This window comes from Martes martes (assembly GCF_963455335.1).
Source record: "Martes martes genome assembly, chromosome: 2".
Taxonomy (NCBI): Eukaryota; Metazoa; Chordata; class Mammalia; order Carnivora; family Mustelidae; genus Martes; species Martes martes.
The window spans coordinates 199,592,375-199,607,317 of NC_137889.1; the positions used below are offsets into that span (position 1 = coordinate 199,592,375).

The window sequence follows — 14,943 nt, forward strand, 5'->3', positions numbered from 1 at the left end:
TTGGGCCAAGGAGAAAACACAAGGAAAGAGAAATCTCTTCCGGCACAGCTGGAATGGCAGCGAATTGATCAGGGAGGTATGACGGAAGGGGGTGTAACAGGTTTGCATGCCATCAGTTTGGCAAAAGTGGCTGCGAACTTTTAGCAGCTAACTTAGAATCAGAGTCATTTTTAAAAATTACCAGTCTTCCTGGTTTGCAACTGGACAAATCTGTTCGGTGGGATTTGAAAGGATGAGCTCTGGATATCTACCACTCCTCACCTTCCCTGTAAGCACAGCGGCAAGATTCACGTGCCCGTTTCTCAAAACACCTCTCGTTCCAAGCCAGTGCAAAGTTAGAGCACTACAAGAGGGGTCAGCAGGTCAGGTTGAAGTCTGTAGTCAGAAATTGTTCAAAATTATCAGGCTATTAAAAAATCACTTTCACATGTCTAATTCAGATTTTCCAGTGTTTTCAAATACTAACAATAGGGAATTCTTTACCATAGATGACACTTGAAATAAGTTTTATCTGCCATAACCTACTCAAAATATGTCAGCATTGATACGTTTTCCTTACATGGGAAAAATCAGACTCAAGGAAAGACTGAAATTCTTGAATCGTGATGATCATTTAATACTTGTGAAGACATGGTTACTCTCCCATAGCCAAATAAAGCATCAGACAGAATTACATAAAAGTAATTACAATCAAGAATTTATTTCCGTTTTCGTCTTTAGAAATAAAAAGGTCTAAAAAAACAAAAAAAGTTGCAAAAATGATAAAATGTAATTCTGCTATATCCTAATCACGTAAATGTGTTCTGTAAATTTCAAATAAGTAAAATAATATAAAAATATATTTTCAAATCTTTATAGAATGAAAAGAAAACCACAATCATTAAATACTCTTTGAATTCCTTTACTCCTCCCACAGATGGATTCACAAATATATAAAAACTGATGTACATTTACATTCTGAAGTACAAAGCTCCAACAGTGGTTGTGTAGTTTATGTTATGTGCAAAGCAGGTGTTTCCTATCTACTTGCTATGGAAAGCAGAGTAAAGGCTCAATGGAAAATCATCATTAAACACTGATTAGTTTTAAGAACAATGCTGTTGTCAAAATGTACAATAGTACATATTTTTAGTAATCACGTACTTCTCTTTTAGAGTGGAGAACAGCTTTCAGGCGTAAATGTGCCGGAGGCTCTCTCTGAAGAGCTGTGAAGCGGATGTCATTTCAGATCTGATGAGAAATAATTCGTCAGTGACCTCCTCAACAGCCGGGAGAGGAGAGGACCGTGTTCCTTTTTTCCCCTCCGTGTGGTCCGTCTCATTCCTCAGGAAGGTCTGATGTAGCCGAGGACAGTTTCACAAGCCGCTAGCGGAGGTCTGTGCACTGTCAGCTAAAGCCCCCGCCTCTGATGTGGATGGTCTCGTTCAACCCGTGTTCTACCAGCTTGATGTCTTCTAAGTCATCTTTTATGATGCTGATCAGGTGGCTGAGGCCTTCCTGTTGTTGTTTTAAATGCTAGAAGGAATTTAAAACATAGATTAATGTAGTACTCTGTTAAGCTGCCAGTTACCCACAGGAATAAGGACGTTTCCGCCGCTCTTTGACTCGCAACACAGCCCTGGACGGCTGCTCTCCGGGGCACACGCGCATCCAAAGAGCCGCGCGCCATCTTCTGCGACCACACTTCCGTGGCCTAGAATAACGCGCTGTGATAAACAAGATCACAGGACTATCTTCAGAAATTTTACGAAGATGCAGATTTTATATTAAAACAGAATGCAAGAAGGTACCCGAATACAGATGACTGGCACAGTCCTCGCTCTGTAAACTGAGTTACGTGATGGTAATGGCGGTAACCACAGCTGCTGACAATTTCAAGTACCCAGGTGTGAAGGCAGTTTTGAGAGCCTCACGGTTACTAAGTAAGTTACTTAACACTTTTTTAAGCACCCTTTGGTGCTGCAGATAAAACAACTGAGATGCAGGTAAGAAACCTGGTCAAGTTCCTAAACTAGGTGATGAGATGTGATCCAATCCCAAAACAAACACCGCTTTTTACTGTTTCGGGTAGGTGTTTATGTTACTCCAGATTACTGCATAAACTCTTTAATACAGTTCTTTACCTCAACAGCCTGAAATCATTCTCAGCTAATTTTATTGTAGATATTTACCATGGGATATAATCAGGTGTGTATGTACCTAAGTTCTGAAGAATCCAGGGGCCAAACTGGCCTTTAGCTGTATAAAATGACAATATTCATTCCAAAGCACATAATAAAACTGGATTTGTGGAAGACAATTTTAACCATCTAAAATCCTCAGGGCCATGCCAACAGTCCCACCCAATATGTTCTATAAAATTTACCATTTTGCTTTTTTATTTTTATCTTCTTTAAAGATTTATTTTTATTTATTCGACAGACAGAGATTACAAGTAGAGAGGCAGGCAGAGAAAGGACAGAGGAAGCAGGCTCCCCGCCGAGCAGAGAGCCCGATGTGGGGCTCGATCCCAGGACCGTGGGATTATGACCTGAGCCAAAGGCAAAAGCTTTAATCCACTGAGCCACCCAGGTGCCCCATTTTGCTATCTTCAGATATAATTTGATTTAATGAAAAATAACCATTGACTGTATTTATACTGGAGAAAATAAAGCTAGAGCAGTACTTCCAAAATTTTTCAAACCAGGTGAGCCTAAAAATGGAGCAGTTTTGGCCACCCCAGCCTCCACCTAGGTCCCCTGAGGGCTGAGGGGATCCGTAACTGGACCTATTCACAATTTCTATGTGGCGTACAAAAGCTGGGAATACAGGACATAGAGCAGTTACTTCTCAGACTTTAATGTACAGACAAATCACCGACCTTGCATCTCTAATGTCCTCTCAGGTGCTGCTGCTGCCACCACTACCACCTACCACTGAAATACCAGGGTCTAGGGAACTCTCTGCTGCTACTAACGGAATTCATCTTTTATTATAAAATATAAAAAACATAGAAATATCCATTTTAACCATTCTTCAAAGCGTACAGTTCAGCAGCAGTAAGTATATGCACATTATATAAAACTCTACCTTTAGAACTTCCATCTTCCCAAATAAATCTGTACCTCATAAATACGCATTCCTCACTCCCCTCCCCTCCGGCCCCTGGCGACCGCCATTCTACCATGAGCTGCACGAGGTATCCTGTAATGTGTCCTTTTAGACTGGCTTATTTCACTTGCCCTAACGTTTTCGGGATTCATCCATGTTGCAGGGGGTGTCAGAATTTCCTTTGCTTTTAAGGCTGAATGATATCCTACAATGTATATACACCGTATCCGGTTTATTCATTGGTCTACACCTGGTCACTTCCACAATTTGGCTACTGGGATACTGCCAGGAACACAGGTGTGCGAAATCGGAGTCCCGGCGCTCGGTTCCTCCAGGTGGACACCCGGAAGCAGAACTGCGGGATCGTGTGGTCGGCAGAGGCCTAATTTTTTGAAAAACTGTTTTCCACAGCATTTGACATCACCACCAAGAATGTGCAAGGATTGTGTTTTAGTCACCTCTTTGTCAACACTTCTGTTTCTCTTTTGGGTAGCAGCAAGCCTACTGGATGTGAAGTGACTTCCCCTTTGTTAAAGGCGCTGGTGCGCTTACCTGCTTGATTTCTCGTAACAGATCTGCGTCTATGTAGTATCTCTCCTCAGATTTGACTGCTCCAAAATGATTCTGCATCCTGATTTGGGACATCAGTTCATTTAGTCGGCCCTAAACATAAGACCAAGTCAAATTAAAGCTGCTAACAACAGGTTTTGTTGTTGGTTTTAAGATCTCTTTATTTGAGAGTGTGTGTGCGCGCACGTGTTGGGGGGGGTTGCAGGAGGAGAGGGAGAGAATGTCAAGGAGACTCCCCACCGAGCAGGGAGCCTGCCGCGGAGCTCAATCTCATGACCCTGAGATCATGAGCTGAAAATCCAGAGTTGGACATTTGACTGACTGAGTCACCCAGGCACCCCAAGAGAATCTTCTTTTCTGAAAAGGATGGTACTACTCTAGTAAGTTGTCTAATTCTCCCTCTGTTACTAACACGAGTACGTTAACACTAACACAGGCCAAAAGCAACACTAAGAATCTACTTTAGTAAGGAAGTTTTGATTAAAGATGACAAAATATTTTAATAATTACCAGTATATAAAATTCCTCTTTTTGAAGACTAAATTCTAGCTTTATGGGCTCACAAATGCCTACCTTAAACTGGGTAGGTGCGTTCAGTTCACACTGAATTGTGTCCAGCTGAACTCGCAACTGCTCCTCGTCCGCCTGGATGGCGTACCCACTCTTCCTCTGAATTTCCTGTTTGATCAGGACCTGTGTGAAGAAAAGCCGCTAGTAATACCAACAGAATCATGGTTCTCTTTAGTTATGCAAGTAATTTTATTGCAGTCAGTTGTTGAAAGAAACCAGCTCAACAATACACTAACAATAGAGCAGGAATCTTAACAGTTCAAGATTTGAATCAGGTTTGCCCATTTTTATTTGGCGGTCTGCATTAGTATACTGATACATGCCTCTAATTTGTTGTTAATGCCTGCATAATTTTTCATGCATTAATGACCAATAATTTATTTAGTTATTCCCCTTATTGAGAGATATATATGTTGTCTCTAGTTTTGATATTATAAATACTGTAATAAATATTTTTATATCTATAGATTTGCTTATATAGACCCCCCCCACCCCCAAGAATGAAACTGCTGGGTTTAAAAGCATGTTTTTAGTCTAACAGAAGCTAAATTGTTTCACAAACAATTTTAGATTCATAGGCCACATGAAAGTACCCCTTTCCCCACATTCCAATCAGCAATAAGTTGTTTAAATTTTCCCCAAACAAGTATAAATGGAGCCCACATTTTTTCTTTAATCTGCCCTTTCCTGAAAATTAAACATCTTTTAATAGTGAAGAACTACTTTGCATTTGCTCTTCTGTGAACTGCCTTTACACATTCTTTGCCCATATTTCAGTTGGGTTTTTTGGTTAAAATTGAAGGATCTCTTTGTATAGTATGAATAATTAGTGCCATTTGCAAATTCAATTTTTTCTGGTATCTGTCACACGACCATTGACAAATGGCTCTGGCACCTTTTGCTACAGAAAATTTTCTAATTATGTAGCCAATTTTGTTTTATTGTTCCTGGCTTTCTGGCCAAAAATCTCTCCAGTCCCTAGGGCTGTACATGTAGCTTCGTAAATTTCTTAGAGTTAAATCTCTTTCATCCACTCGTTTTTGTCTGTGGTAAAACACAGCAGTCCATTTTTTCCCCTAGAGGGCCAGTTACTCTAGCATTATTTATTACATAAACCTACAGAACTGAAATATTACCACTTGTCATACTAAATTTTAAGTTATACTGGCATCTATTTCTAGATTCTCTGTTGTTCCACTGATCTTTTTTGTCCAATCCTATGCCAATCCCACACTGATTTGTTACAGAACCTTTAAAACAGGTTCTAAAATCTGACAAGTCCCCTTCACTATTTTGTTTCCCCAAAAGCTATTGCCAAAACCTATTCTTTATGAACTGAAAGATTTTAACTAGGGCTTTAAAAGTTGTATTTTTTAATCTTATAAAATGAACAGTAAGTCGCACCTAAGAGGTTTATGTCTATTTGTAAAGACTTTATTTCGCATTTTTTACTTCCCTCATAAATTTATTCCTAAGTATAATTTTTTCATCATAGTAAATGGAATATTTTCCTATTTCCACTAGCAGTATAAAGAAATTTTGGTTTTTGTACCTTTACCTTGTATCTAGCCATCTTACCATATTGTCTTTTTCCTTGAGTTTTCTAGATATACAATCACGTCATTAGCAAAAAGAAAATCTTTTCCAATGTTTATGTTACTTACCTTTATATATTTATGAAAACCTCCAAGATAACACAATAATAATACTTTCTGAAATGTGATTTTAGTGCTTTGAATTTTTGCTAACAATCTTTTTCATATTTTCTTCTTTAATATGTTGATCATGATAAATTATATGCTGATAGATAATTATATGCTGATAGATTTCCTGTTATAAAACCAACCCCACATCCCTGAAATAAACCTCACTCAGTTACAGTATATTCTTACAGGATTTGGTAAGTAGTTGGAATCGTTTTGCTTATATTTCATTTAAAACTACTGCACTTCTGTTGTTTTAGATTAGATTTACTGAGGTCTAATCCACACAGAACAAAATCCACCCACTTGAGGTGTATAGTTACTATGAATCTTGATAAAGTCATGTTACCATCGCCACAATCAAGACACAGAACATTTCCATTACCTCCTTGTAGTTACTCCTCTCCCGACTACCCGCCCCTAGCAACAATGGATCTGTTATCCGTCTCTAGTTTTGCTTTTTGCATAACACCATAAAACAGAATCATGTCGGGGCGTCTGGGTGGCTCAGTGGGTTAAAGCCTCTGCCTTCGGCTCAGGTCATGATCCCAGGGTCCTGGGATCGAGTCCCACATCGGGCTCTCTGCTCAGCAGGGAGCCTGCTTCCCTTCCTCTCTCTCTGCCTACTTGTGATCTCTGTCTGTCAAATAAATAAAAATAAAAATTTAAAAAAAGGTATATTTATATAATGGAATATTATTCAGCAATAAAAAGAAGTATTACATACTACAACACAGATGAACCTTGAAAACATTATGCTACAAGAAAGAAGCCAGTCCCAAAAGATCACACATCTGATGTTCCATTCATATGAAGCGTCCAGAATAGGCCAATCCGTAGAGACAGAAAGTGGCTGCCTAGGGCTGGGAGGTCTGGATGAAATGGGGAGTGACTGCTAATGCTAACAGGGATGGAGTTTCTTCTTAGGGCGATGAAAATTTCAAAAATCAATTGTAGCAATGTTGCACAGACTAAATATACTAAAATCCACCAAACTGTATACTTTAAAAGGGTGTACTGTATGGCTGGTAAATCTTATCTCAAAGTTATTTTAAAAAATGAGGCGATGGTCTATGTATTTTTCCTCCAACTTGGGAATTAGCTCTGTAGTGGTTAGAGTTCAGCAATCAACTGTCCGGCCTTGGTATTTTTCCATGGTTGATATTTACTAAGTTTCTCAATTGTTTCTATAGTCTATTTACGATGTTTGCGTCTCTGTTGATGAGTTTTTAGCAAAATTGAAATCAGCAAAATTTAGCGATCTTCTCTAGCTCCCAAACTTGTTGCGGTGAATTGCATGTGGTATCTTCGCGCTCTGTCCTGTGTTATCCAGGGTTGTTTTCTCACTGCTGATTCTTCTTTTCCTTCTTTAGACTCATAAAATATTTTGCTATTTTAAAAGATCTTTTCAAAGATAGAGCTTTCAATTTATTTTCTGTACTACGATTAATTTTCTGGCTTCACTCATTTCACATCTTCGTTTCTCTCTTACTGGCCTCTCTTGATAGTCTAACTCCGTGAGTACTAGGTTCCTTATTTTTGCGCTGGTATTTTATTTTATTTTATTTTTAAAGATTTTATTTATTTGTCAGAGAGAGTGAGCACAGGCAGACAGAGAGGCAGGCAGAGGCAGAGGGAGAAGCAGGCTCCCTGCTGAGCAAGGAGCCCGATGTGGGACTCGATCCCAGGACGCTGGGATCATGACCTGAGCCGAAGGCAGCCGCTTAACCAACTGAGCCACCCAGGCGTCCCTGCGCTGGTATTTTAAAACAAAGGCTTAAAGGCTATAAATTTTACTCTGCCTACAGTTCTCCCTGTATTCCATTGATTCTGGTAGGTGATGTTTCTGTCTTCATGACAGTTTACAATTTCAATTTTTGTTGCTGTTCATGCTTTTATTCCCTTTTGTTAATTTTGGAGTTCTATTGTTGTTTTTCATCCTGTTTTTTCATTCATGGTTATACTCCCCTTTCTAGCACTGAAAATCGAGTGTTTTTTCACCTACTACTTTTATGAAAACATCAGTGATCTGATACAGGCTTTCTTTGCACCAAGACGATTTATTTCTTCACTGGTTCTACCCTCTCAAAAAGATGTGAATTTTAGAATATATTTACTTTCTTCACCCACTCCTGTGAGACCTCTCCTCCACTGCCTAAGTTTTACCGAGAAAAGATCAGTACTTTCATTTTCAAATTACTATTACTTCCTTTCACTATGTTTTTCTCTCTTATTCCAAAAAAATTCTCTATTAAGCACGGTCTCACATACAGTCTTAAAAATGTTCAAAAAAAAAACTTGCAAAGTACTACCTGTAAGGTTCTGTGGGAAAGGTCCATGAGTTTCCTCTTATATTGTGCAATTTTGGCCATAGTTGTAGTTTGATTCTTCTGTAATTCACTGATATCTTCAGATATGATCTATTTTTTAAAAAAGTTTTGAAGGTAAGTATAGACATCACAAATATCAGGGTTATCTATATGCAAAATCTAATTCTAAAATGAGACAGTCATCTCTCAAAATATAAACTCTTTAAATCTGCTTTATATTTCTTCCCCTTTGTGCATCTGAAAATTAAAAAGTACCACTCAAAGGTTTCTTAAGAGCTCTAGGAAATTTAGTGATGAGACAAAGCATACAGAAAAATAAAACATATACTTCAGAAATAAGGAATTTGTAGTAATACTAACAACCAGCCCATGAATGGAAAAAGTGACATCCAGGAGTGGCCTTAATAGACCATTAAATTTCCACTAACTCTGGAAAGTATAGTATAGTCCAGTCTTAGCTGTTACAAAATACTTAAGAGGGAGTGATCAAGCATAAGGGAAAAAGGAAAGATCTTAATCACACAACCAAATACACTTTTATGCCTCTGTGTCTTGGATTTGCTCTTTGCCTGGCTTGAAATCATACCGTTCTGCCTTATGAAGTCTTAACCTTACAGATGGGAGCTAAATCTAATTTCATTAAAGCTACCCAACCTGAATTAATCCATAATTGTTCCTATCATGATCATTCTATGGCATTGGCTTATATTAAGAGGTTTTAAGAAAGAGGATAAGATTGTGCAAGACATATTTTAGTATGTACACCTGGACAGGTCACCTTTTAAGGAAACTTTCTAGTGACAGGTCACGCTGAAGGAACAAAAATAAGTAGCCACGTTTTATACTATGTATTTTAAGTACTTCCCGCACCCCAGTTTTGAAAAGTTGGCGGGCTTCCAGGCACAAAAGAATATAGTGGTTTTCTCAACCAGCAATAACTAAGAAAAAATAGAAATGTTACCATTCAGTATTTATTCATAAACACTAAAACAATCTAGGAATCTAGAAAGAATGTACAAGGTTTTTAAAGAAAGTACTTAAAACTGTTTCAATGGACGGGACCTCAGTGAGTAAGGAAACGTAACAGGTTCATGATGGAATAATTTATTAAGATTCAGTTCTCTACAAACAATATGTTTAATGCAATTCCAACTAAAACGCTAGTATTTTGACAAACTGATTCCAAGACTATAATAGAACAGTAAAGATCCATAAAGATGCAACAACTCTGAAACAAAGAGAAAACCAGAGGTTCACTCTACCACACACTGAAATACACTACTAAAGCCAGAGTTTAAAAAAAAAAAAAAAAAAAAAGTGAAACTGATTAAAGAACAGAATAATCACACACACACACTCTTACATATTTACATATGGTGACCTGACTGGTTAAATGCTTTGATAAATCATTGGGGGAAAATAACACTGGATGTTCTTTACGGAGGACACCGGAAAACCTGACCCACTTGAGAAAAATAAACTTGGGTTCATACTACTTATTGTGTAAACTTGAAACCCATGAGGACAAAAGACCCAAATGTGGAAGATTAAACTCTAAAATACTAGAAAAAAAAAATGTAGGAGACTCTTAGCTCTTGGGGTAAAGAATGATTCCTTGAGCAGATTCCCAAGAAAACAGGGCAAGATACTAGTGACTATTATTGCACTAAAGTTTCCTGTTCAACTCAGGACACTGCAGAGTTGGAAGAGTTGAGAAAGTAGGAGATATCGGAATATAATCAGACTAGAGATTAAAATCCAGAGTAATGGTGAACTCCTGAAATTCGGTAAAGAAAAGTTAAATGCAACAGAAAAACCAGCAAAAGATAGGAATTAATTTTGATTTTGGACAAGATGGACTTAAGTATATGCCACTGTCTCTCCTATGGAATAGAGCTTTAAAACTTGAACAGAATGCACGCACGACTATTTGCGGACTCTGAAAAAGGAGTGGCAAGAGGCCTGGGGAAGACGACGTGGGTCTGGGGTGCCACGGAGCTGGCAGTGAGTTACCAGGGTCCCCCGCCGCTGGCATACCCCACTCTGGTTACAACAAAGCCCCAAACTGAGAAGCGAGCATCATGCTGACAGCTCCAAGAAAAGCCTGTATTAGCACTGATGCGGGCGCCACACTGTATTCTCTGAGGTTTCCTCACCTCCAGTACCGCAGCAGCCCTTCCTCGTCCCTGAGGGATGTTTTTACAACCCCCAACGGATGCCCGAAACCATGGAGAGTACCAAGCCCTATATATTTACTACGTTTTCTCCTACATGTACAGACATACATACGATAGGGCCTCATTTATATATCAGGCACATTAAGAAATTAATAAACTAGAACAATTATACTGCAGTAAAAGTTACATGAACGTGGTCGCTCAAAATACTCACTGCACTGTGCTCACCACTGTTCTTACGACGTGAGGTGATGAAATGCCTACGCGGTAAGATGCAGTGAGTGACGGAGACATTGTGACACAGCATTACGCTACTGCTGTCCTCCTGATGTGACTCATCAGAAGGACCATCTGCTCCAGAGCGTGGCTGACCACGAGTAACCGAAACCACGGAGAGTGAAACCGTGCGTCAGGGGAACGACGGCGTCAATCCGGGCCGGACAACTGCCGCGGAGGCGCAGTTCCGTGCACACCAGGATGGGTGTCCGCATCCTCGCCTCTACTCGACAGACCCCTGTAGCACGGCCCCCGTTCTAACAACCAAACAAGTCCCTAGACGGCGCCAAATGTGCCCTGGGGACGAAACGCCACCCCCACACCTGCTGAGATGCCCTCCGGCCATCAAAAAAAAATTGTTGAAAGGACAGTAAATTAAAACCGAATGCTAAAAAAAGTGTCCAAAAACCCCAAATGAAGGCAGAAAAGAGGAAACAACATATTGTCAGAATACATGAAGCAAAAACTGACAGAACTGAAAGAAGAAAAAGACAAATCCCCAACTGCAGCTGGAGACTCCCAATTCTCTCAGAACAGAACTAGTAAACAGAAAAATCAACAAAAATAAAGACCTTGAACAATCTACCAACCAGATCTCACTGACAAATAAACTCCAGCCACAAACATCATTATCTACATTCTTTCCAAAGGCATGTGGGTTAAAAACCTTAAAACAACTGAAATCATACAAAGTTCTCTGACCATAAAAGAACTAGACTAGAAATCAACAAAAGTGAAAGGAAAATCTCCAAACACGTGGAAATGAAACCATCTATTAGTCAAAAAAACTAAGGTCTCTCAAGTGAAATTAGGAAGTATTTTTAATATATCAGAGATGAAAATATGACAATATCAGATTTTGTGGGATTTAAAGCAGTGCTGAGAAGGAAATTATTAGCATTAAATGCTCTACTAGGAAAAAAGTCTCAAATTAATAACCTAAACTGCTACCTAAAGGAACCAGAAAAAGAGAAAAATAAACCCAAAGCAAGCAGAAGAAAATGGTTAAAAAGAGAAATGAAATAATAAACAGAATACTAGAGAAAAATTAATGAGACCAAAAACTTGGTTCTCTGATGAGATCAACAAAATTGACAAACCTCTACCAAGACGAAAAACCAGAGGTAACAGCTTCTTTGGTCTTTCTTTGAAGAACTGTGGTCATACCAATTAATCGTACCGTGGCAACTCATTTTAAAAATGATGCTGATAAACCCAGTGTGTCCAGCCCAAAGATAATGAAGGCTCTGGAAATCATGTCACATGAAAAGCCACGCTTAAGTTTATAGCCAGAGAAGAGAATCATCAAAAGGAAGAAATGATCACAACGTTCAAGTATGTGTAGGGCTACCCCACGAAGCACAGTGATTACCTACTAATCAGTGCCACAGAGAACGGGTGTAATTTATACCAAAGCAGACACTGGGTCAATGTAAGCGAGAGAACTTTTTTTTTTAAAGATTTTATTTACTTGACACAGAGAGCGATCACACGCAGGCAGAGAAGCGGGCAGAGGTGGAAGGGGAAGCGGGCTCCCCGCTGAGCAGAGAGCCCGATGCGGGGCTGGATCCCAGGACCCTGAGACCGTGACCTGAGCCGGAGGCAGAGGCTGAACCCGCTGCGCCCCCCGGCGCCCCCGCGAGAGAACCTCTATCGAGCCAGGTGACCGCGAAACCGCTGCTTCGTAAAGCGGCGCGCTTTTCACTCTTCCGTCTGAACGAGTACGTTATCAGCAATTCCACCTAAGAGAGCTGGAGGTAACCGTTAAGAACCTGCAAGTATTTGATTATAAAGTCTACTCGGTAAGATATAAGCTAGATTTCAGCGCTCCATGATTCAAGCGCTTCGTTCATCTACACTCTATGCCCACCGAAAGGATCACAGCCGGGAGGGGAGGCCCGACGGCAGAGGAGCAGGAGACCCTATTTCAACCGGTTCCCCGGACGGAGCTACGTACCTACCAGCCCGCTCGGAACACCCGTGACATCAGCCTGACTGACAGCAGCCTGACGTGAAGATCACACACTTCCGGATCTCTGCGGGGCCAGGGGACCGGCGGCGGAGCGCCACAGAGGAGCTGGGGGTGCGCAGACAGCTGCCGGAGGGAGCCGCCAGAGAAGCGAGCCCCTGCAACGGAACGGCCCGTGCGGAAACGCCTGCACTTGGGGACCAGCAGTAACTCGGGACGCTGGTGGCTGCAAGTGGGAAGGGCCTGATCACAGCGCTCGACCAGACCGTCCGGGATTCCAGGGACAACTGTTGAGACGGGGCAGCCGCGCGCACAGACCGAAGCCCGTGGTCACAGGATGGCCGCAGCCGCGCCCGCCTGTCCCGGAGCAAGCTGGCCCGGGCTCCGGTCGCTGGTCCCTGGGGCGACTCCCACAGCCACCTCCGCCGCCTCCACCATCACCACGGCTCGCAGCTTTGGGGGCATGGCAGTACAGAGACAAGGGGGTCCTCGGGCGAGCACTGAGACGGTGGCTGGGGGTGCGGAGGCTGCAGTGTTGAATGGAGTTTGCAGAGAGGGGGCATCTGTGTTCTGGACCATTCAGAGAGGAGCAAACTATGGCTTCTCTCTGAGGCGGAGATCTGGGTGCAGACGGTTTTTACTTTGCTCTCACCCTCTGAAAAGGCAGGACAAGCTGCCAGAGAAAAAAACCTCGAGAGCAAAAGCCCGAAAAACCGGTTTCCACGGAGCCCAGCCCCTTGATGGGCAGGGCCACTCCCCCGAGCAGGACTGACTGAAAAACAACGCAGCAGGCGCTGTTCCTGGCCTAGGCAGAGAAGACACCCCCCAGATCAACAGAGGATAGAAAGGCCTCCAGACATGTGATCGTGAAATTTGCCAATCATAAATTTAGAGAAATTGTCTTAAGGGCAGCTGGGGGAAGAGATTCTTTATGTACAGAGGGAGGAACATCAGAGTGACATCAGACCTGTCCGCAGAGACCTGGCAAGTCAGAAAGGGCTGGCAAGACATCCTCAGGACACTACACGGAAGAACATGCAGCCGAGAATACTTTATCCGGCAAGGTGACGCTCAGAATGGATGGAGAGATAAAGAGCTTCCAAGATCAGCAAAGACTAAAAGATTATGTGACCACCAAGCCGGCACTACCAGAAATACTAGGGGGTGGGTCTATAAAAGAAGAAAGACCCCAAGAGTGATACAGAACAGAAATTTACAGAGACAATCTATAGAAGCAAGATCCTCACAGGCAACAGGATGACAATAAAACATATCTTTCAATAATCACTCCCAACATGAATGGCCGAAATGGGCCCATAAAACGGCACAGGGTTGCAGACTGGGTAATAAAACAGGACCCATCCATACGCTGTCTACAAGAGAAGCATTCTGAACCTAAGCATACATCCAGACTGGAAGTGAAGGGGTGGAGAAGCATCTTTCATGCCAACGGGCCTGAAAAGAAAGCTGGGGTAGCGATTCTCTTATCAGACAAATTAGATTTTAAGCTAAAGACTGTAGAGATACAGAAGGACATTACATCATTCTTAAAGGGTCTATCCACCAAGATCTAACAATTGTAAATATTTACGCCCCAACATGGGAGCAGCCAATTATGTAAGCCAACTGTTAAGTAAAAAGACATGCTGATAAGAATACGTTAATTTTAGGGGATCTTAACACGCCACTCTCAGCAACAGACAGACCATCTAAGCAGAAAATCAACAAAGAAACAAAGAGCTTTGAAGGATACACTGGATCAGATGGACTTCATATATATATAGAACATTCCACCCTAAAACAATAGAATACTCATTTTTCTCGAGTACACATGGAACTTTCTCCAGACAGACCACATACTGGGTCACAAATCAGGACTCAACCGATACCAAAAGACTGAGATTATTCCCTGCATATTCTCAGACCACAATGCTTTGAAACTGGAACTCAATCACAAGAAAAAGTTTGTAAGAAATTCAAAAACTTAGAATCTAAAGACCATCCTGCTCAAGAATGTTTGAATTAACCAGGAGATCAAAGAAGAACTTAAACAATGCATGGAAACCAATGAGAATGAACACATACTGGTCCAAAACCTATGGGATATGGCAAAGGTGGTCCTAAGGGGGGGAATACATAGCCATCCAATCCTTACTCAAAAAACAAAAGTCCCGAATACACAAACTCTCTTTACACCTTAAAGAACTGGAGAATCAACAACAAATTAAGCCTACCCCATGCATAAGAAGGGAAATAAT

The 14,943-nt window shown here is 41.2% G+C and overlaps 1 protein-coding gene across 1 annotated transcript in view; it reads right to left on the reverse strand.

The window, feature by feature from the left end:
• Positions 1-680: 680 nt before the first annotated feature.
• The window catches only part of NUP54 (nucleoporin 54), a 35,775-nt gene continuing 21,512 nt past the window's right edge, over positions 681-14,943 (reverse strand). The window contains exons 9-12 of the mRNA XM_080797271.1: positions 8,246-8,353; positions 4,234-4,353; positions 3,643-3,753; positions 681-1,515 (exon numbers count right to left, since the gene is read on the reverse strand). Of these exons, the coding sequence (XP_080653397.1) occupies positions 1,387-1,515; positions 3,643-3,753; positions 4,234-4,353; positions 8,246-8,353 (468 nt within the window). The 3' untranslated portion in view covers positions 681-1,386. The remainder of the gene's footprint in view (positions 1,516-3,642; positions 3,754-4,233; positions 4,354-8,245; positions 8,354-14,943) is intronic.